Source organism: Narcine bancroftii, chromosome 6 (genome assembly GCF_036971445.1).
Source record: "Narcine bancroftii isolate sNarBan1 chromosome 6, sNarBan1.hap1, whole genome shotgun sequence".
Lineage (NCBI taxonomy): Eukaryota > Metazoa > Chordata > Chondrichthyes > Torpediniformes > Narcinidae > Narcine > Narcine bancroftii.
Window position 1 is genome coordinate 223,987,528 of NC_091474.1, and position 23,336 is coordinate 224,010,863.

The 23,336-nt window shown below is 42.6% G+C and overlaps 1 protein-coding gene across 1 annotated transcript in view; it reads left to right on the top strand.

The window, feature by feature from the left end:
• Nucleotides 1–23,336, top strand: part of nr2e1 (nuclear receptor subfamily 2, group E, member 1) — a 66,198-nt gene that overhangs the window by 31,658 nt on the left and 11,204 nt on the right. The window contains exons 6-8 of the mRNA XM_069888117.1: nt 4,083–4,179; nt 7,246–7,395; nt 10,573–10,678. Of these exons, the coding sequence (XP_069744218.1) occupies nt 4,083–4,179; nt 7,246–7,395; nt 10,573–10,678 (353 nt within the window). The remainder of the gene's footprint in view (nt 1–4,082; nt 4,180–7,245; nt 7,396–10,572; nt 10,679–23,336) is intronic.

Sequence of the window (23,336 nt, forward strand, 5' to 3'; positions counted from 1 at the left end):
AAATATGGATAAAACTGGGAAAAAAATTAACAGAAAGAACAAAGTAACCAAATTTATAATTAAATCGATGCAAGAAATGCAACTTTTGGATATATGGAGGAAACAACACCCAAAGGAAAAATCAGTTTATTCGGGTAGACATAAAACATACTCAAGAATAGACCTATTTCTGTTATCAGCTCGTATGCAAGATAGAGTAAGAAAAACAGAATATAAAGCTAGAATATTATCGGACCATTCACCCTTGATATTGACAATAGAGTAAGAGGACATCCCTCCAAGAATGTATAGATGGAGATTAAACTCCATGCTACTTAAAAGGCAGGATTTTAGATAATTCATTGAAAGACAAATTAAAATGTACTTTGAAATAAATACAGAATCAGTGAAAGATAAGTTTACACTATGGGATGCAATGAAAGCATTCATTAGAGGGCAAATAATAAGTTATGTAACCAAGATGAAGAAGGACTACAATCAGGAAACAGAGCAGTTGGAAAGGGAAATAGTAAATATAGAAAAAGAATTAGCAATGAAGGAAGATACAACTAAAAGAAGAGAATTGACAGATAAAAAAATAAAATATGAAACACTACAAACATATAAGGTGGAGAAGAATATAATGAAAACAAAACAGAAATATTATGAACTAGGTGAAAAAACGCATAAAATTCTAGCATGGCAGCTTAAGACAGAACAAGCTAAGAAAATGGTATTGGCATCAAGGAAAAAAGACAAACAAATCACATACAATCCAACGGAGATTAATGAAAACTTTAGAGAATTCTATGAACAATTATACCAAACTGAAAACGAAGGGAAAGAAGGTAAAATAGATGAATTTTTAACTAAAATTGAACTACCAAAATTACAAATAGAGGAACAAAATAAATTAACAGAACCATTTGAAATAGTAGAAATACAAGAGATAATAAAAAAAAACTACCAAATAATAAAACACCAGGAGAGGATGGATTCCCAATAGAATTCTATAAAACATTTAAAGATTTATTAATTCCTCCCCTCCTGGAAGTAATCAACCAGATTGACAAAACACAAAGCTTACCAGATTCATGTAAAACAGCAATAATTACAGTAATACCAAAGCAAGGGAAAGATCCACTCGCACCAGCATCATATAGACCAATATTATTACTTAACACAGATTATATAATAGCTAAACTATTAGCAAACAGATTAGCAGATTATGTACCTAAAATGGTAAATCTAGACCAAACTGGATTTATTAAAAAAAGACGGACAATAGACAATATTTGTAAATTTATTAACTTAATTCATTCAGTAGAAGGGAATAAAGCACCTACAGTAGCAGTTGCTTTAGACGCAGAGAAGGCCTTTGACAGAGTAGAATGGAATTATTTATTCAAAGTATTGCAAAAATTCAGTTTACCAGAGAAGTATATTAATTAGATTAAAACATTATATAAGGGGCCATTGGCGAAAGTGACAGTAAATGGATATATATCAAAGCAATTTAATTTAAGCAGATTAACAAGGCAGGGATGCCCACTATCACCCTTATTGTTCGCGTTAGCCATAGAACCACTAGCAGAGTTGATAAGAACAGAAAATAATATAAAATGGATAAAAATAAAAGACAAGGAATATAAAATCAGTTTATTTGTGGATGATATTATAGTATACTTAACAGAACCAGAACTATCAATAAAAGAATTATATAAGAAATTGAAGGAATATGGAGAAGTGTCGGGTTACAAGATTAATGTAAATAAAAGTGAAGCAATGCCAATGAATAATGTGGATTTCTCAAAATTTAAGAAGAAATCACCATTCAGATGGCAAATGCAAGCAATAAGATACCCAGGTATACAAATAAATAAAAATCTCGGCCATCTATATAAACTCAATTATTATCCACTAATGAAAAAATTACAGGGCGATTTAGAGCATTGGAAAGATTTACCACTAACACTAATAGGAAGGATAAACTGTATTAAAATGAACATTTTCCCAAGGATACTATACCTATTTCAGGCATTGCCAATACACTTGACAGAGAAATTCTTCAAGGAGTTAAAGAAAATAATAAGGAAATTTTTATGGAAAGTGGGGAAACTGAGGATAGCACTAGATAAATTAACAGAATGGTATAAGCAAGGAGGATTACAACTGCCAAACTTTAAAAATTATTATAGAGCCGCACAATTAAGATACCTATCAGATTTTTATCAAACAAGGGAAAGCCAGATTGGACTAGATTAGAACTAGATAAAATAGGGGAAAAGATACCTGAACATATATTATATAAAGGGATGAAAAATTGGTACAATGTAGGAGTTCTCCAGTATTACATCATCTGCTCAATATTTGGAAGAAGATTCATGTAGAAAGGAATAAAACAAATTACCAATTACCAAAACTAATAATGACGCAAAATTAGTTACTCCCTTTTACAATAGATAACATTTCCTTTAGAGAATGGGAGAAAAAAGGAATCAAAAGAATAGAAAATTATTTTTCAGGAAATAGATTATTATCCTTTGAACAAATGAAGGATAAATATAATATAACTCAAGATACAGTGTTGGCATATTACCAATTGAGATCCTACTTGAAGAACAAATTAGGAAGTAGTCTGAGGTTACTAGAGGGAAGTAATTTTGAATATGTGATTACAGATACAATGATAATCAAAAGATTTATAACAAATATGTATATTAAACTGCAAGAAAAGGAGAATGAGGAAACAAATGGTAAAACTAAACAAAAATGGGAACAAGATTTATATATAAAGATAAAGAAGGAAACATGGGAGAACTTATGCTCTGGAACGATGAGAAATACAATAAATACGAGGTTACATATGATACAATATAACTGGATACACAGGCTATACATTACACCTCAAAAGTTAAATAAATGGGACCCAACAGTATCTGACAGATGTTTTCATTGTAAAAAAGAAATGGGAACAACAATTCATGCAATCTGGACATGTGAGAAAGTAAAAAAATTTTGGGAAGATCTAAACCAGATATTAAATAAAATTACAGAAAATAATATACCAAAAAACCCAGAGATCTTCCTCCTAAGTAACATAAAAAATAAAGAATTTGGACTTGATTTGGATGGTGCACAAAAAAGATTTGTTAATATAGCTCTAGCCGTAGCAAAAAAAATATATTATGTCAACCTGGAAATTGGAAGATAATTTGAGAATACAACAATTGTATGTAGAAATGAATAAATGTATTCCATTAGAAAAAATAACATATAATTTAAGAAATAATATTGAAATATTTGAACAAATATGGGAGCCTTACATGAAACACAATAGAGATAACCTACCGGGGACATCTACCACCTAAATTAATGAAAGGAGAAGGAAATGAAAAGAATTGACTCAGTGGAATTTCTTGTTTATTTTTATTGAATGACAACATTGTTTGACTGGTTTAATGTATCTTAGATTTTGTACTTTAAATGAATGGGGGGAGGTAGGGAGGGTGGGGTGGGAGGAGGGGGGGGTAGAAAATGACACTGTATATATTTGAAAAGGAAAATGTATGTATCTTGGTCAGTGTGGTTTATGGTGTGAAAAATAAAAAATTTAAAAAAAAAGAAACAGGCTCTTATGCCCAGAGGTCGGTTCAGAACATGATATTCAAATTACACTAAAACTCTGTTGCTTCCATCTGATAGGTATCCCGCATCCCCTTCATATTTGAGTGTTTATCTTGAAGCTCTTAACTGTCACTATTGGACCTGCTTCCACCCCTACTCCTGACACCCCATTCCAGGCGCCTACCATTCTCTGGGCAAAATGTTGCTGTTAAATCTCCTTCCTCTCAACTCCTTTGGAGTTATGAAACTGTGCACATAACGAGCTAATTAGGTACGATTAAAACAGTGGTTTTCAAACTTTTTTTTTCCACCCATGTACCACCTTAAGCAATCCCTTACTAATCACAGAGCACCTATAGGATAAGGAATATTTAAGTGGTATGTGAATGGAAAGAAAATGGCTGAGAACCACTGATCTATACCCATCATAATAACCATAAATAATGGAAATATTTATGTGTTTTATCCCATTCCAGCTAATTCTTTTGGAAGATGCATGGAGAGAACTCTTTGTTTTGGGAATAGCCCAATGGGCCATTCCAATCGATTCCAGTACCTTGTTGGCGGTGTCTGGTAAGTCCCAGTATATTCTTAATAATCAGTAATTAATGTTCAAAATGCAGTTTATTTGTGATCCAATGTATGCACTACAAGGAGAGATTTCATGATCAAAACAAACAACCTGCTGCAATAATTCAGCTTGTGCAGAAGCATCTGTGAGGAAAAAAGAATTGCCGACTTTTCAGGTCATAGAGTAGCAGAGTTCTACAGCTGTGAACCCCGCCTTTAGCCCCAAGCTAGTCCCATTTGCCTGCATATCGCTCAAGACCTTTCCTATCCAATTGTTACTAAAAATAGGATTTACATCATTGAAAACTACATAAATATCTTTATTACAGTTTTTCTATTGAAATCTTAGTTTTATCTAATATGAAGGAGAAAGTGTCAATAAACATTGTTAATGTCCTTGACTACAGTAAAGGCTACAATTTAGTTTCAAAATAATATGAAGAAGAATGTGTCAATAACCACTGTTAGCGTCCTTGACTTTGGTTAAGTCTTGACTTCTAAATAATATCTCGCTGAACAAATATTGTATTAAAACTGGCTGTTCACCATCTGTTAGTGTCAATGTCAAAGCTGTCAGCACAGACTTTCCTCCACAGATTTGGTGTCAATTGTCAATCTCCATTAATCCTTTGGATTAACACACTCAGTCTCTTTCATTTACCTCTTTACTTGCACTTTAGTGTTTGCACTCGACAAATTTGGTGATGTTTCGCTATGAAAGGGGGATGATAACCCACAGGGTATGGGCACGTTGGCAGGTCTTCAGCCTCAACACAGTTATCTTCTTCTGTCTCATTTGGTTTATAATCCCTTCCCATTTCAACTAGTGTTGAAGTATGTTTGTTACTAACCATCGTAATGTAAGTAATAAGTGTTTGGCACCATGTTTTCCAAAAATAGCTCAACAAAGAATTAAACTAATCGTTACTACAATCAATATCCCGTGTGAGAACCGGGTCTCTAATCCAGAAAACCAATGCCCCAAATTACCTCACCATCTCTCAGAGGATATCGTTAGTCTCTTGTTTCCTGATGTGGTTCACCAGATTGGTAACACTCTCAGAATTATCGGGAATGTAAGTACAACATTCTGTGCCGATCAAAGCACAAGTGCCTCCCTTCTTTGCTAACAAATAATCTAGTGCTATCCTATTCTGGAGAGTAACTGTTCTTTTGTTACCATCTACCTTTTTTTTTTGACCTCTGTTGCATCATTGAGTACCTACTCTAAAACAGAGATCATATTGTTAATCCCGTAATAAGGTGATCATTCCAAAAGGAGATCTAATAAGGGCTAAAGATGGTTGAACAGTATTGATTTCCCATGATATTTGATTCAGGACTAAATAGGGGAGACTCTGTCAATCATTCACAAAATATATGTAAAGGACAACATATCCTAAACCCAGTCCAAGTGTATGGGAGCCCAGGGTATGCTTTAAACCCACAAATGAAATAAGTACCATTTTATGCAGTAAAAATGATCCTATCCACATTGGTACGATAATTTCCTGCCAAGAAAGAAGGCTTTTTAAAATCGCTCCAGCCCAATTAATGATAAGATCCTTTTTTGTTGTAGATTCTACCCATCTCCAGTTGCTCTCACAATCACTATTACCAACAATATTTCCACCCGGAACTGTTTGCCCAAAGCAAACATTTCCTTTACCTGGGTGTCCTAATTCCACGAATGGAGGGTGTTTAGATCTGTTATAACGAGGTTGGTAGCATTCCTGGATGATTGTATGCAATTGAGACCCATTTCTGTAGCTCTGGGGTATTTGAGAGTTTCTCATTAGGATTTTTGCATTATAGCCACATCGGATAAGTTGAATGGGACCCAACCTTCCGTAAGGACCGAAAACTCATGCATATCCAACAGCTACGATCGGTTTAGTGTCATTTCCTGGGAGCACTAGTTCATCTTCTCCTAAAGGGGATACTTGATCATTTTCAACAATCTTATTGCTTCTGAAATAAATGTCCAAATATAACATGAGTATAGATTTACATGGCGATCACGAATTGAAGGAGCTCTTCGTTTCTCGGGTTGGTGATGAGGTTGTTGGCACCTGGTGGCGTGAATGAGACGTTAACACCACCAGGCAGGGGGCCCTTCCTTTCCACCGGGGAGAGGGGCAAGAATCACGAGCCTTTAATTCGATTTTAACATCAATCGCCGGATTTAAAAGGGTGCAGATTTCCCTCTGTCGACGACATTTAGTTTTATTCTTTTTTTTTGGGGGGGGGGGGGTCGAATTATGCCAAATCTGTAAACGAAGTGAACTGTTCCGATCCCGTTTTAATCGGCATCCTTGGCGACTCCGCCGAATGTGTCAACGAACTGAACTTGATTGGAGACCTCGAGTATCGGTTCACGTGAGATCCTGCTCGACAAGTACGTCCATTTATACAGAGAGACCGTGCGGTTACAGACAGTACAACGGGATCGACTCGAGAGAACTCGATTATATGTTGTTCTCGTGAAATCTTAGTTTTATCTTAATATGAAGGAGAAAGCGTCAATAACCATTGTTAATGTCCTTGACTTCAGTTAAGGCTTCACTTCTTAATAATATCTCGCTGAAAGAGACTGTATTAAAAGGGGCTGTTCACCAACTATGTTAGTGGGCTGTCAGCATGAACTTTCTTTCACCGATTATGTTGTCCACCTCCATTTAAAAAATCCACTTCAATGCCCCTGACAGTGTGAGGTAGCCCCTATTTTTTTAAAAGAAACAAGTCTCGCCAGCTTCCTTACACCCCGACCCACTCAATTGTTTGAAAACTTTCTCGTGGCTTTTTAAAGTTAGTAAAGCTGTTAAAATCGCACACGTGTATTGTAAAAAAAAAACATTTATCTAACGATCTGGAATCTTTGAGAGAGATTAGATTGATTTTGAAGCGGTTGACGTGACAAAATGAGACCCCCCCCCCACCCCCCCCCAGTCTTCTTGCAATGAATCTTGAAGCCGACCTGATTCCAGGAAGGAACCGAACCAGGGACAGTGGGTTGCGAGTTCATGCCTTTCTCTCATTCTGCGCCCCCCCCCACACACACACACCAAGGAATGAACAGCGACAACACGGACTCGCAGAAGCTGAACAAAATCATCGCGGAAATCCACGCTCTGCAGGAAGTGGTGGCGCGATTTCGACAGCTCCGCGTGGACGCCACTGAATTCGCCTGCCTGAAATGCATCGTGACTTTCAAAGCAGGTCAGTGCTGGACCCTCCGCGCAGACTTTCGGGCTCGATACTCATTTTGAAACCAAGAGTAACCGCGCGACATTCCCCAGAGTACGGATGTTCGGGATTGCAACGAGAAATCCCCAAATCGCGGAGTGTAACTGGGAGAACGACCCTGGGCATTGCTCCGGCTTTTGGAGTGATACTTGCATTTATTATTCGGGACGAGAGAGTTGCCTGAAGCCCTGGGGATTTTAGGTTATTTATTAGACCGAAAATTTATTTGGCTATTTGATAGCGGCTACTATGTTGGTGCTTTTAGAATTGAGGTCAGAACGAAAGAGCATGACAGCACAGAAACAGGCCCCTTCGGCCCTTCTAGTCTATGCCGAACCTATTTTTGCTTAGTCCCACTGCCCTGCACCCAGTCCATGGCCCTCCATACCTCTCCCATCCCTGTCCCTGTCCAAATCCTTCTCAAGTGTTAAAATTGAGCCCGCATTCACCAATTCAGCTGAAAGCTCATTCACACCCCTACCACTCTCTGTGTGAAGAAATTGTCCCTCATGTTCCCCTTAAACGTTATCCCTTTCACCCTTAACCCATCATACGGCATGGGGCCCAGAGATGCAGTTATATGACAAAAAGACATCTGTGTACCAAGAAGTTAATCTTCCTGCTTGTTTTGGTCACAGTCTTTCAGGCAGAGACCTCCATTAAATAAATAAACCATTGTATTTTACAATAATCCAGTCGTTCTCATAATCATTGCTACTAATGAAAAGCTGCGCACAATTCTTTGAAAACCCAGGATATTAACTGTATGTATATTTCACAGCCCCCTGGTGCAATGTGAACTGGGTTCCTTTGATTGTTAGTCCCGATTTCTAGATCGAGTTCAGAATTGAACATTGCAGTCATATTGTACCCTTTCAAAATACTCAGCTGGTCGTGCAGCATCTGCAGAGAGATAAACAGAGTTAGTAATACAAGCTGATGGCCTTTCATCAGAACTGTTGAAACTTAAGCCACTTTCAGGTGCATTCTCCGCCAAGAATGTACCTGCAGAAGTGGATGCAGAGCTTTGGAATCGTCGTTCAGGTGGCAGCCCTAAAAGTGCTGCGCTGTCCACCTGAAAAGGACAGCTGCGCGGGAGGCGCCTCGGAGCGCACTCCCGCTCCTGTCCACTGTAGCTTTCAGGCAACTGTATTCAGGTGCCTACGGGGCCTTCAATGCTCCGGCGATTATCCCTCCTGGAGGAGGGTTAGAAAGTGCACCTCAGAGGGGACTCCTGCTCTTTCAGGTGGGTACCCTGAGAGCTGCATAAGGGTAGAATATGCAGCTTTACGTCGGGGTATTCTGGCCACCTGAAAGAGCCTTTAGAAGGGAGAGGGGTGGAGAGAACAAAGAATCTGTGTAGGCACTTTCAGGTGGCCAAAATACCCTGATTTAAAGTTGCATATTCTATCCCTATGCGGCTGTCGGGAGGCCACCTGAAAGTGGAGAACCTGGCCAGGAGGAGCACTTACCTAACATTCCTCCTGTGGGTGTAATCTCCGGCTCCAAGAATCCCCCGTTGCACCTGAAAGCAGCAGTGGGACTACGGCCACAGTCCACATGAGCCGGCGTTCACTTGGACGCGGCTCTCCTTCAGCTGGCACATTCAGGTGACAGAAAGGTGTCTTCTCCTTGGCCACCTGAACATCCCAGCTGCACTCCCCTAGCTGCGTCTGCCGACGCATTATCTGTGTCCGAGCACCCTAAAGTGGCTTGTGATAGGAATAAAACAGGAAACTCTGCAGACACCAGGGTTCAAGTAAAAACACAAATCTAGAAAAGCTCAGCAGGTCAAACAGTGAACTTTTTATAGCAAAGATAAAGATATAGAACCAATATTTCAGGTTTGAACCCTTCATAAAGGTATGGTGAGAGAATGGCAATGGAGTTGGCTGAGAGAGGGTGATGAAAGATGGAGAACACCTCATTCTTCTGGAGGAGATCTACATTGGAAATGAACAAAAAGAGGAATGGAGATGGTGCAGATGCTGGTAGTCTGAGGAAAAACAATGTAGAAAATAAGCAGATTTAATAGGAGAATGTGTCTCCAGTTCTGATAAAAAGCTACAAAGACTGACTCCCAGAAGTGGTTGATTTCATTGTTCTGTTCTGACAATGTACCAACCCAGATCAAAATGGTGAATGGACAACTAATAGTCTTTGTTCAGAACCCATCCTTGTGCAATCCAGGAGAATCACCACACCCACCACTACACACCACTAAACCTATTCCAACATCCAACAATGAACAATGAACCCTACCACAACATCTAACACCACCCCCTGCCATGTGATTACAACCTAGTACATCTCACGACATCCATGCCCACCACATCTTCCCACTTAGTCAGCTTCTTCACCACACCCACCATTCTCTGCACACCCCCCTTTCCTACCCACTCCACCAATCTTGGCAACCACACCTCCTACCAGTCCCAGCTCACTATACTGACCTCACCCCACCACTTTCATCTACCATTATATGTTCCCATCCCACCCAGCACAATGCTCACCACTATACCTGCCCACTATCCCTGGTTCCCATCAGACTGATTGAATTTGAATGTGCCGCCATTCTGATCAAACTTCAGCTTTAGGTGCTAGAAAATCTACCTATCAAAACATGTTTCCACTCATTTACCAATCAGAATAGGCAGTGTGTCAGAGACAGATTCCATTTCAAATTGGATTTGAATATCTATTGTCATGAGTGGAAAAAGTTTGTTCTGTGTGCTATCCAGGCAAATCAACCTCTCCTTAAGTCAACAGGTTGTGCAAAATAAAACAAAAGTGCAGAGTCCAGTGGAACAGAGAAAAGCTCAGTGACAAACAGGGCAAGGGTAGCATCATTTCATTAATGAGAGGTCCATTCATTCGTTTGATTACTAGCTGTCTATGGTGGTGTGGAAAAAACTGTCTTCAAACGTATCTTCAAATTATGGTGGTGCATGTTTTTTTTTCTGAAACACAGATTTAGTTATGAAAACCATTCCCAGTTTTTCCCCTTACAATTAATCTTACATTGACATTCTATTTAGTTAATGCTAGTTTTATGCTGTAGGTTGATGACGCCTTTTAACAGAACATTTTTTCCACCGATGGATTACTGCAGTCTACATCATTATTCTTTTTATTCTCCTTCATTCCTAGTCCCAACTCAGAGTGGCTCAGAGCTGAGGAATTTCCGCAATGCTTCAGGAATCGCAGCTCTCCAAGATGAGGCTCAGCTCACTCTGAACAGCTACATCCATACCAGGTAAAGGAGAATGTCCCACCCATACTCATTTGGCTTCTTCGGGAGAAATGGTCTTCACGTAGAGGCTAATTTTTGTTTGCAGTCTTCAGATTTGCTTACCAGAATCAGCAAAGAAATCCTTGATCAAAATAGCTGTAAAAACTCAAAATAGCCTGTACTGGCTAGTGTTCGTATGTAGTGCTTGTTTTGACTTTATAAATGATCACTTAATATGTCCTCTTCACAAAAATAGGGCAAGTCAAATCCAACGAAGGAGCGGCATGGCTGGCAGAGCAGTTAGCGCAACGCCTTTTCAATGCCAGTGATCACGGCAGGGTTTGAGTCCCACACTGTCTGTAAGGAGTTTGTATGTTCTCCTGGTGTCTGCATGGATTTTCCCTGGGGGCTCCAGTTTCCTCCCCCATTTGAAACGTACCGGGGGGTTAATTGTGTGAAAAATGGGTAGCCCCGACTTATGGGCTGAAATGGCCTGTTACTGTGCTGTTTATCTAAATTTACAAAAAAAATTTAAAATTTAAATGTAATTACTGCCTTGAGCGAAAGACAAACCACACGGAAGCTGTGAGTGAGCTGAACCAACCAAATGATTTTATATGATCCTTTGTGGTCCCCACCCCACCCCCACTGGGACCATTGTGATATAAGCAAGTGCAAGCCTCCTCCGCCCCCCACCGCCCCCACCAGAACCAGTGTTTGAAGTTGCCGAGTCCATAGTTCGTAAACAGTTCGTATGTTTGGGAGGCTGACCTCTCCGCCATGGGGCTGGAACAGTTATTGGTTGTCGAGATTGAGGTGTGTTGGTTTGAGGCGGTCGACCGTGAATGTTTCCTGCCTACTCCCAATGTCTAAAAGGCATGTAGTCTTGTTGTCCTGTTGTGCCATAACACCTTGTATGGACCCTCGTATGAGCGCTGAAGAGGCATCTAGGGTGCGCCTCTCCTTATGAAGACATATTTGCAGTCTTCGAGATCCTTTGGGCCATAGGATGGAGCTAGACTGTGGTGTGAGGTTGAGACAGAGGCCAGGGTTCCCAACTTCTCGCAAAGTCATGTTACCAGTGCCTTAGCTGTTTCCTCCTGGCTGTAAACTGCTGGCACAAACTCTCCCATGACTGTCAGTAAGCCCCCATAGACCAGCTCAACAGAGGACGTGGCCAAATCCTCCTTTGGCACTGCGTGGATGCTAAGGAGCAGCTTGTCCACTCAATCCAGGCCTCGGAGCCACGCCATGAGGGCCTTCTTCAAATGGCGATGGAACCTTTCCATCAGGCCGTTACACTGTGGAGGTTAGGCTGTGGCGTGATATAACTGGGTTCCTAGGAGCTGATGCAACTCTGCCATAGGCCAGATGTGAACTGTACCCCCCTGTCCAATGAAATATTGGAAGGAAGGCCGAAACAGGCTATTCATTTGGCAATGAAGGCCTTGGTGCAGAATGTCAAGGAAGTATCCGAGAGCTGGACAGCTTTCAGCCACCTAATGAACCTGTCCACCATCTTGAACAGGTACATGGTGCCCCTGGAAACTGGCAGAAGCCTGACAATGTCCATGTGGATGTGGTCAAATCATCTATGTGTCAGCGGGAAGAACTGAAGTGTGGCTTTCACATGGCTCTGTTCCTTGGGTATCCGACATTGCAGGCAAGTTCTAGCCCAGTGGCTGACCTGTTTACACAGGCTATGCCACATGAATCTGTCTGCGACTAGTTGAGTTGTCACCCGGATGGATGGGTGGGCCAAACCACATAGCGTGTCAAAAACATAATGCCATCACGCTGTGGGAACAATGGGCCTAGGTCGACTGGTGGACACGTCACAGAGAAGTGTGGCTTCAGATGGCCCGAAATGCACGTCTTCCATCTGTAGCCCTGAGACTGCAGTGCAGTAGGCTAGTATCTCTCCACCCTGCCGCTGGGCACTGTGAGTGCTATATAGTCAATTCCAGAGGGACAGGGAATACACAGACAGGACAGACATATGGGACAGGGCATCATCCTCGAGGTGGCTCTTGCCAGAAATGTGCTTGATAGCCGTCATGTACAATGAGATACAAGAGAGGTGACGCTGCTGCCTTGCCGACCGTGGGTCTGACAACTTGGCGAAGGCAAAGTGAAGGGCTTGTGATTGGTGAAGACCATGAAATCCTGTCCTTCGAGAAAATAGCAGAATTGGTGTATGGCAAGGTAGAGGGCTAGCAACTCCCTGTTGAATGCATTATACTTCTGCTCCAGGGGTCGTCAGTGTTTGCTGAAGAAAGTAAGCGGTCCCCAGTGTCCATCAATCAGCTGCTTCAGAATGCTGCCAAAGGCCATATTGGATGCATCGACTGTGAGTGCGGTGGGCGTATCAACACATGGATGCAGTAGCAGGGTGGCGTTGGGCAGAGCATCTTTGGCTTGGTTGAAATCTGCCGTGGACTCCGTGTCCCAGCTGAGTTCTTTGGCCTGTCCACACAGCAGCTTGAAAAGAAATCACATGATCCTGGCAGCTGACAACAGGAACCGATGGTAGAAGTTGACCATTCCAATGAACTCCTGAAAACCTTTAACCAAAGTTGGCATGGCAAACCTACAAATGGATTCAACCTTTGACAGAAGAGGGACCGCCCCATGTCGATCGATGTGGTGTCCAAGGAAGCTGATGGCTGTCAGGCTGGACTGACATTTCGCTTGGTTGATGGCAAGGCCGTAGCCACTCAGTTGCTGGCAGAGAAGATGCAGATGTGTTAGGTACTCCTGTCATGACGACTGGCGATGAGGATGTCGTCTAGGTAGATAAAAACAAAATCTAGGCAGCACCCCACTGAGTCCATGAGTCCCTGGAAAGTCTGTGCTGCGCTGAGGCTGAATGGCATGCAGAGAAACCTGAAAAGGCCGAATGGAGTGAAGAGAGCTGTCTTGAGGATATCGCTGGGGTGCACAGGGATCAGGTGGTACCTCGCTCCATATAGATTGGCCATAAAGTCCTGGATGTGAGGAACCAGATACCGGTCAGCTATCGTGGCATCATTGAGCAAACAGTAGTCCCCACAAGGTCTCCATCCCCCAAGAGACTTTGGTCCCTTATGTAGAGGAGAAGCCCACCGATTCCCATCTCCTCCATCTTCCTAAATTCTTCCTTGGTGAGCTGCGGCTTGTCAGGAGGAAGCCTGCGAGCCCAGGCTTGAAGTGGTGGTCCCTGTGTGGGGATGTGGTGCTGGACACCATGTTTTGGGATCACGGTGGAGAACTGTGGTGTTAAAATGGCTGGGAATCCTGCCAGGAATCTGGCAAGCTCATTGCTTGATAAGATTACTGAGTCAAGGTGGGAGGCCGGGAACTTGGCATCTCGAAGGGTGAAGTTCTAGAATTGACCAGATGGCATCCTTCCATGTCCACTAGAGGGCAGTGGGTTCAAAAGAAGTCTGCACTCAGTAGGAGCTGAGACACGTCAGCCAAAGTGAAGGCCAGGTAAAATGGCAGGAGCCAAACTTGACCAGAATAGTCCGCATCCCATATATGCGTATGCCGCTATTATTTGTGGGAGTGACAGTCCTGACTTCCTGGCATGGGTGTCTCAGTTCGAGGGGGGCAAGACGCTGACCTCTGCCCCTGTGTCCACAAGGAAATGCTGCCCTGAGGGCCGGTCCCATAGATAAAGAAGGCTGTCTTGGCGGCCAACCATCATTGCCATTAGCAATGGGAGCAGGTTGGACGGCAGCGGTAGGCTCCAGAACCCCATTTTTGAGGTAGAAACATGAGTTTGAGTCTCCACCTGCTATGGCTATCACCAGCCTCCTCGGTAAAGTGGGAAAGTGGCAAGTTACTGGGCATGACAAAGTATCTAGGTCAACGGGCGTCCCGCCATATTGCTTGGCATGCCACAGGACATCCGCACGGGCTGCTAATCTGCATGGGTCGCTGAAGTTATCATCTGCGAGAAGTAGATGGATGTCTTCTGGCATCTGTTCACTGCTTGTACAGTAAGCAGGGCTGGTGGCCATCCATTAATGCCAGCATATTGTTCGCGGCAGGAAAGGCCAAAGGTGTGGATAAATGGCGACTGATGTAAGAAGTTGATTATTCGTCTGACAGTCTCCTGGTAATATCTTGTGGAGACTGCAGTGATCTGCCTGTTCTGAAACTGGGCCTCTGCCTAGACTACCGGCTGTGAGGTCCAAAAGCTCGACAGCTTCAGCAAGACTGCGTCCCGTGTGCTTGTGTCATTCATTCATCATGGAGTCCAAAATGCCATTTTGGACGTTCGGGATCACCACTGAGGTCGGTGTACTGTGCAGTGAACACTTTACCCTTTCATTTTTGAATGTTCTGCAACTGTTCTATAAACCTGTTCACCCTGGCACTTGGGAGGCATCGCACCATCTGAATCCATGACTATGGTCACAGAGGTACTTGTCTCTTCCCTTCACCATCAACTCTTCTGCCACGGTGGTCCTCGGACATTTGCTTTTCATCTTCACTGCTTTCCAACATGGAGATAAAGTTTTGGAGTGAGAATGCATCTCCCTGACTACCCGCCTGCCTCTCTTCCTGTCTCAAGTGGTTAATCAGTCCCTCTCTCATTGCTTTTCCTTGAGATGCTATTGGCAGTGATTCTGCTATTTTGCTCCCCATACCTAAATCCAGATCTCTGATTTTATGGAAAAGAGAAAGAGGTTTCTTTGGGGATACTGCCAAATGCACTCCTCCATCTTAAATGTACTCTCTTTTCTGACCGCTATCTGACCGCATTCTTGCAGCTCTATCCTTTTAATTCAAAGTCAGTGATTTGCCATAGGGTTCTATGGGACACATTATTAAACCACATCACTCTACTTCTATATATGTTATGTTATCTGCCTCTTACAAACTCATAATAATTGAAACTAAGTCTTTATGTGTGAGTATTCATTTTATTATACTTATGGCCACTAGCAAGTTGCCCATTGTCTATTAAATTTTATGCTTTCCATTTCACGTATCCAGATGCCAAACAGTCTCCTTCAATTTTTCCCTTTGCAAATTCCAGCCCCTATTTGCATTATAGTCTTAATTCGTATGCACAATAATGTAGATATATCGTTGCTAAGTTTCATGTGCTGCGGAATCAGTCCAGGTACAAGTCCTCCCACAAAGCAAAGTACTATGGATTTTGGACATCCAAAACAAGTACAGGCATCGCTGGAACTACTCAGCAAGTCAATCATTGCCTATGCAGATATATAGAGAATTACTTTTCAGGTTGATTATCTTCCACCTGAACCATTAAAAGATCCAGGGGTACCAGTCTAATCACCACCCTCTCCAGAAGCTGTTGGAGTTGGTCATATCGCTGATTCCAGATCAAAAGAAAATGAATCACAAATCACAGATCAATTTAAAAAGCTATAGGGGTGGAAGGAACAGAGGTCAGAAACAATTTGAAAGGGAGTAAATATTGGATGACAAAATGAAAATTTGCAAGGAGTTGGTATTTTAATAAATAAAGGAGCAAAAGAGGGAACTGGACTTAAATAGGGATAATGGAATCACGACCATTAGCTTCATTTAAATATAGAAACAGTGGCTATGATTTCTAATGGATTAATCTGAATGTTAAATAAAGTCCAGATGATCATGACTCCCTCTCATGTCCTTCATTAGTTCAATGCAATCAAAAATCACTTGAGTAGAGACTAAGCTCTAAACTGTTTCTATGTCTCAATGGAAGGAGATATCTGAACTTGGACTGATAGAAATTTTATTACATTTTTCCTTCCCACTTTTACTCTCTGTAATGATGCATTAAAAACAGAAATTTACAGCCCCATACAGGCCCTTTGGCCCACAGTGTTTTGCCGACATAATAACTGACTCTAACATTTGCTTAGAATTTCCCAGCTGCAACACCCTCTATTTTTCTCAGATTCATGTACCTACCCAACAGTCTCTTAGAAGGTCCTTTTGTCCCTGCACCACAGGCATTGCTGGCAGTGTACACACTCTCTGTGTGAAAAACTTACCTCTTGCATCCCCCTGTACTTACTCCCAAGCACCTTAAAATTATGCCCCTTTGTGTTAGCCATTTCAGCCCTGGGGGAAAGCCTCTGGCCATCCACACAATCAATACTTCTCATCATCTTATGCACTTTTGCCAGGTTGCACTCCAAGGAGAAAAGACCAAGTTCACTCAACCTTAAGGTATGCTCTACAATCCAAGCAGCATCTTTATAAGCCTCCTCTGCACCCTCTCTATAGTATCCACATCCTTCCTGTAGTGAGATGTCCAGAACTGAACACAATATTCCAAGTAGGATCTAACCAAGGTCTTGGTTAGCTGCAACACTACCTCAAGGCTCTTGAACTCAATCCCACGGTTAATGAGGGCCAACACACCATTTGCCTTCTTAGCATTCCTATCAACCTGTGCAGCAACTCTGAGTGTCATAGACCCCAAGATCTCTCAGTTCTTCCACACTACTCAGAGTCCTCCCATTAACATTGTATTCTGCCTTTAAATTTGACCTGCCGAAATTAAGCACCCTACCTTTCTGAGTTAAACTCCATTTGCCCCTTCTCAGCTCAGCTTTGCATCCTATCAGTGTCCCTCTGTAACCTCTGGCAATTCTCCGGACTATCCAACCTTTGTGTCATCCTTAAACATACAAACCCACACTTCCACTTCCTCATCTAGGTCCTTTATAAAAATCACTGATGTACTTTTCCTTATGACTACCTCCATTTGGTTATCTTAAACAGTTGCCAATCCATCTGTCAGACAAATAAAGGAGCTTCACTTTCCCAGAAAATATCGTGTTATGGCTGGTCTCATCAACTAATCAGTTCAGACTTTCAAATATTCCATTAACTTTCAAGTCAATTTTTACAAGCTAAAAGCTAATTCCAATAATACACTTAAGTGCTGTTAGTACATAACGTGTAGATTTATTACATTATTTACAAAGTGCAATGGAATTCTTCTATTGATAGTGAACAGTTGAATTTAATTAATGAAAAAAATGCTGGAAATACTCAGCAGTTTACCAGTACTATAAATGAATTATTGGGTCTATTCAACTAGAGGGCAGTGGGTTCAAAAGAAGTCTGCACTCAGTAGGAGCTGAGACACGTCAGCCAAAGTGAAGGCCAGGTAAAATGGCAGGAGCCAAACTTGACCAGAATAGTCCGCATCCCATATATGCGTATGCCGCTATTATTTGTGGGAGTGATCCTATTCAACAAAAATAGGATCTTAAATTTAAAGAGAGAACAGAAAATGCTGTAAATCTTCAACAATTCAGGCAGTGGATGTGGAGAGGGAAACAAAGTTAAAATTTCAGGTCAGTTTCAGGTCTTAAATCTCAGCTGCCAAGTCCAAGAGAATGCAGATAAACTGAAGGAGGTGAGGAAAATGGTCTTTTACTCATTTATATTACCTGGCATAGAGAAGATCATTTGAAAGTTGCAGGTCTGCTTTATCACATTTGTTTACTTTTAAGATGCTTTCATGTCATTGAAGTCATTTTCAGCTGTCATGAGCCTCACACGGTGTACATGGGCGGGTTCATTCCAAGAAACATCAAATTGTAAGGAGGTGATTTTAACTTTCCACATGTTGACTGGGACTCCCATACTGTAGAGGGGCTGGATGGGTTAGAGCAGTGGTTCTCAGCCTTTTTCTTTCCACTAACATACCACTTTAAGTAATCCCTATCCCATCAGTGCTTTGTGATTAGTTATAAGATGGTATGTGAGTGGGAAGGGAAAGTTGAGAATCACTGCTCTAGACCCAATTGTTACTGAAATATTTTGCTTGAGAAAAATTGTCATTGGCCCATTTCCTTTGTAATTATGAAACTATGCACATAACGAGTCAATGAGGTGCAATTAAAACAGTGGTTTTCAAACTTTTTTTTTCCACCCACATACCACCGTAAGTGATCCCTGACTAATCACACAGCACATATGGCATAGGGAAAACTTAAAGTGGTATGTGAGTGGAAAGAAAAAGGTTATCAAATGTGTTCAAGAAAGTTTCCTATACCAATATATAGATGTCCCAACTAGAGAGTGTGCAATGCTGGATCTCTTATTGGAGAATGAGGCAGCGCAGGTGACAGAGGTGTGTGTAAGGGAACACTTTGGATCTAGTGATCATAATGTCATCAGTATCAAGTTAATTATGAAAAAGGATAGGTCTGGTGCTCGGGTTGAGATTTTAAATTGGAGAAAGGCCAGTTTCGATGAAAGGATCTGGCAAGTGTGGATTGTTGTTTGACAAATGTGTGCTTGGTAAATGAGAGGCCTTCAAAAATGAAATTTTGAGAGTACAGAGTTTGTATGTTCTTGTCAGAATTAAAGATAAGACTAACAGGTTTAAGAAACCTTAGTTTTCGAGAGAGATTGAGACCCCGGTTAAGAAGAAGGAGATGCATTGCCGGCATAGGTAGCAAGGAGCAAATGAGATACTTGAGGAGCATAAAAAATGCAAGAAAACACAAGGAAATCAGGTTTATAGAAGGCAGAGGATTATATAGTACATCTGAAAAGATCTTGTATAGTGTGAGGAGGAAACCAGCAACATAAAAAAAGTGGCTCTTTTTTGGCCTTTTTATCATCAGTACACTTCCTTGGCTATTGAATTAACACGGATAACTGTCCTCTCGTGCCCCTATTATTGACTGTAGCATTACATACATTAGGATCTCATACCTGAACTGATCAAATTTTAATTTTTTCTACTTTTCAATTGTGAACGAGGGAGAAATTTCTATCATATCATGGTTGTAGGTGGGGGTTGGGAGGGAGTATTTTGTTTTGTCGTTTGATTTTCTGTCTGTTTCTTTATCTGTTTATGAAAAAATTGGCTATTTTACTTCAATAAAAACATCTTTAAAAAAAAAAGGCCTAGAGTATGATAGAACAGAGATATCTGGGAATACAGATATCCCTTGAAATTAGTTAGGGCCATACAGAGAGCTTTGGGTACATTTACCTTCATATTTTAATGTACTGAGTGCAGGAGCTGGAATGTTATGGTAACATTGTATAAGACATTGGTGAGACATTGGTAAATTTGGAGTATCATGCACATTTTGGTCACCTACCTACAGGAAAGGTATTGTTATGAGTCCAGAGGAGCCCAAAACCCAACAGCAATAGAAATTCACCAAGACAAATGGTTACTTAAACAAAAGTAGCTTTCAATTTTCTTTTAACATAAAAATAGGATCAAACTTCAACTTATTACTATTAACTTGATCCCCTTTTAATTCTAAGCGCATTTGTATGTACTGTGTATATGTTCAGGAAAGTTCTTTGATTCACAATCCAATCTCACTTCTCCAAGTTCTCCGGTATCAGGCATTTCTTGTACTGTGCACAGAATTTAATATTTATGAATTTTTACCAGGTTCTGCTGCTGGACGGTAAATGGCTACCACTCAGGAAGGTTCTTGTTGGTTTCAGAGAGATTTGTTGCTTGTTGGACACACAAACTGATTCCCTCCAATCAGCCACTTCAGTGTCTTGTCAAAGAAACTTGCCCCATCATGGGTTTTCCAAATGATAACCTCTTCTTCCAAGTCACCACAGAATTCCTCTTGTTTCCCTTATTTCAGGAGAAACATTCTAGCCAGACATTTCCTCTTGTAAAGACTACAAGGGTTTTCAACAGGCTGAACTCAGAGCTCACAACTCATCTTCAAAATGGGGATTCAACAGGCTTGCCATGTTGCAGCCTCCAAAATCTACTGCAGAACTGTCTTCTCTCCCTCTCTCTCTCTCTCTCTCTCTCCACCACCCCCCCCCCCCCTCCCTATGTCTCCATAGGCATTCTTCAAAGTTTCTGTAAAGTCACTGTGGACATGAAGTTTCTACTTATGCATAGCTCTTGCATTTTAAGTGAAATGTCTTGTGAAGTTTTACTGTTTGTGAAGTGACCTACACACTAAACCCTCACAATTTATATTTAAAGACATATTAATATAAAATATAACCCATTGTAGCGGCAGCTACGCTGCTAACTGAAGGATCGCACAACCAGACGGGTTGAGTTCAGTGAGCAAAAACTGATTTATTGCAGGCTGCCTGGCTGGTCTTACACTCCCAGCACGGACCTGGCTGAGAACTGCGCTGGGGGGCCCCGACGTCACCGGGGCATCACATGGGTCGTCAAGTGCAGGCTTCTGAGCCTGGTGCCAAGGTCGGGAGGAAACTCCAGACGGCGCCATTTTGGCCGGCTGCCCTGCCGCATGCGTGACAAGCTGGGCCGGTTCGCCTGTCTAATGGTGTACCGCCAAACAGCCCCCCCCCCTCCAGAACCAGCGCTAATGTCCTTTTTTGCCGGGCAGCCTCGCTTCTTGGGTTGGGCCACAACTACTGGTTCGGTGGGGTCGAGGTGGGCTGGCTTTAACCTGTCCACCGTAAAGAGTTCCCTCTTACCACTGATGTCCAGTGAACTCTTCCTTAGCTATTTGGAGCTTATCCGGTGGGAGCTGGCATGCCTCGGTGTGAACTGGAGGGCCTTGAGTGGGGATGTAATGAAACACCCCGTGGCGTGGTGAGGCGGTGGAGAACTGCAGCTTGAGGAGGGACAGGAACTCATCCAGGATACACTGAAACTCGTCCTTGGGCATGCTGACCGTGACCATCTGTGGCTGCTCTGTGCGGGAGGTGTTGAGGTGAATGGATTGGAAGATACGGCCTACCTTGAATGGGCGAGGAGGAAGTTGACACCCAGGATGGTGGTTGGAATGGAAAAAACGGTGAACCTCCTCGAGAACTTCCGCTGGCCAATCTGGAAGTGGACGGTCTTGTCTCCATACGCTCAGATCTCTGTCGAATTGGCTGCATGGAGGGGATGTCCTCAAGGCCGGTTCCAGGACTCAATGGCTGTGGCCGGGATGATACTGATCTGGGCCCCAATGTCGATGAGGAAGCGTCGGCCGCTGACTGAATCCCACAGGTAGAGAAGGCTGTGTTCTTGACCAGCTGCCACAGCCATTAACAGCCGCCGGCCTGCTCATACCCCTGGAACGAGCAGGGCTGATGACACTTCCAAGCCTTGGCTCCTCAGCACTGGTGGAAAAAGCACAGGCCTGAAGTGGATGACTTGCTTCTGGCTATGCTCTTTGAGGCCCCTGCAGGGGCCGGGTGTTCCACCGAAGTGCTAGAGGAAGGCTTGGCATGGTCATGTCCATGACTCGTAACCTGCTGGACTGCTGAGCCCTCCAGGAATCATTCGAGCCATAGCTCCTGAGCCTTTTGAGCGACATTCCTAGGGTCGACAAAGCTCGCCTGGGACAATAACAGTTGGATATCTTCTGGCAGATCGTCGAGGAAGATGCACTCGAAGAGTGGGCAGTTGGTGTGATAACCCATGAGCGTGAGCATCTCTTCCATTAACTCGATTGGAGTTCTGTCCCCCAAGACATCGAGGTGCAGTATCCGAGTGACACGCTGGTGCCTGGAGAGGCTGAGGGAGCCAGTGAGCACCTGCTTGATGGTCCCATACTTATCTTCCACGGGTGGGTGCTGAACGAGGTGCAGCACTCGTTTGGCATTGGCCTGGTCCAGGCTGGCGACCACATGGTAAAACATGATCGAATCCGATGAAATCTGTCTCCAGCTCCTGAACCCAGAAGTCAGGAAGCTTGATGGCTATAGTGTTGATCGAAGGGTCGTTCATGTTGGGTTCAAAGACATTTGAACCTGTCGGGGTCACCGATTGTAGCGGCAGCTACACTGCTAACTGAAGGATCGCACAATCAGACGGGTTGAGTTCAGTGAGCAAAAACTGATTTATTGAAGGCTGCCTGGCTGGTCTTATACTCCTAGCCCGGACCTGGCTGAGAACCACCCTGGGGGGCCCCGACATCACCAGGGCATCACGTGGGCCCCCAAGCGCGGGCTTCTGAGCCCAGTGCTGAGGTCAGGAATAAACCCCTGATGGCGCCATTTTGGTCAGCTGCCCCGCCACGTGCGTGACAAGCGAGACCGGTTCACCTGCCTAATGGCGTACTGCCATACCGTAACGGTATCAATAAGATTGAAAGAGTGCAGAGAAAATTTACAAATTACCAGGACTTGAGGGGCTAAGTTATGGCGAAATGTTAAATCGCCTGGGACTTTATTCCATGGAGTGATGGAGAATCGAGTGATTTGATGAAGGGGCATTGGTAATGATTGGTAATGATTGGTAATGATTGGTAATGATTGGTAATGATTGGTAATGATTGGTAATGATTGATTGGTAATGATTGGTAATGATCTTTCAGCAATCAATATATTCTGGTATGGTCCCAAAGTACTAGAACATTGCAAATGTCACCTCACTATTGTTAGGTCTGCTTTGTTCATGAATGAGTGAGACAAACACCAGACTGAGTCGAAATCAGGGTTCTTTGTTCTTTATTACCGGATTGTAACACTTGCGACTAACCATGTTAGTCGGAGAATGCATTCTGCCGTTATCAGCAAAATGGTGATTTTTTATACCCTTGGATATGTGCTTAGAACATCATCATATCATTACTTGTCCAATGACTAAAACTGTTGCTATCCTTTCCCTGCTAGCTTCCTGCCTCTCAATCCATCAATGTCTCTCTTATCTTGTAAGTACAAGGATGCATTCACATCTTGTTACAGCCCTGCACAGGGTAACTCCTTACACATTCCCATCTCATGATGTTTTACCTAACAG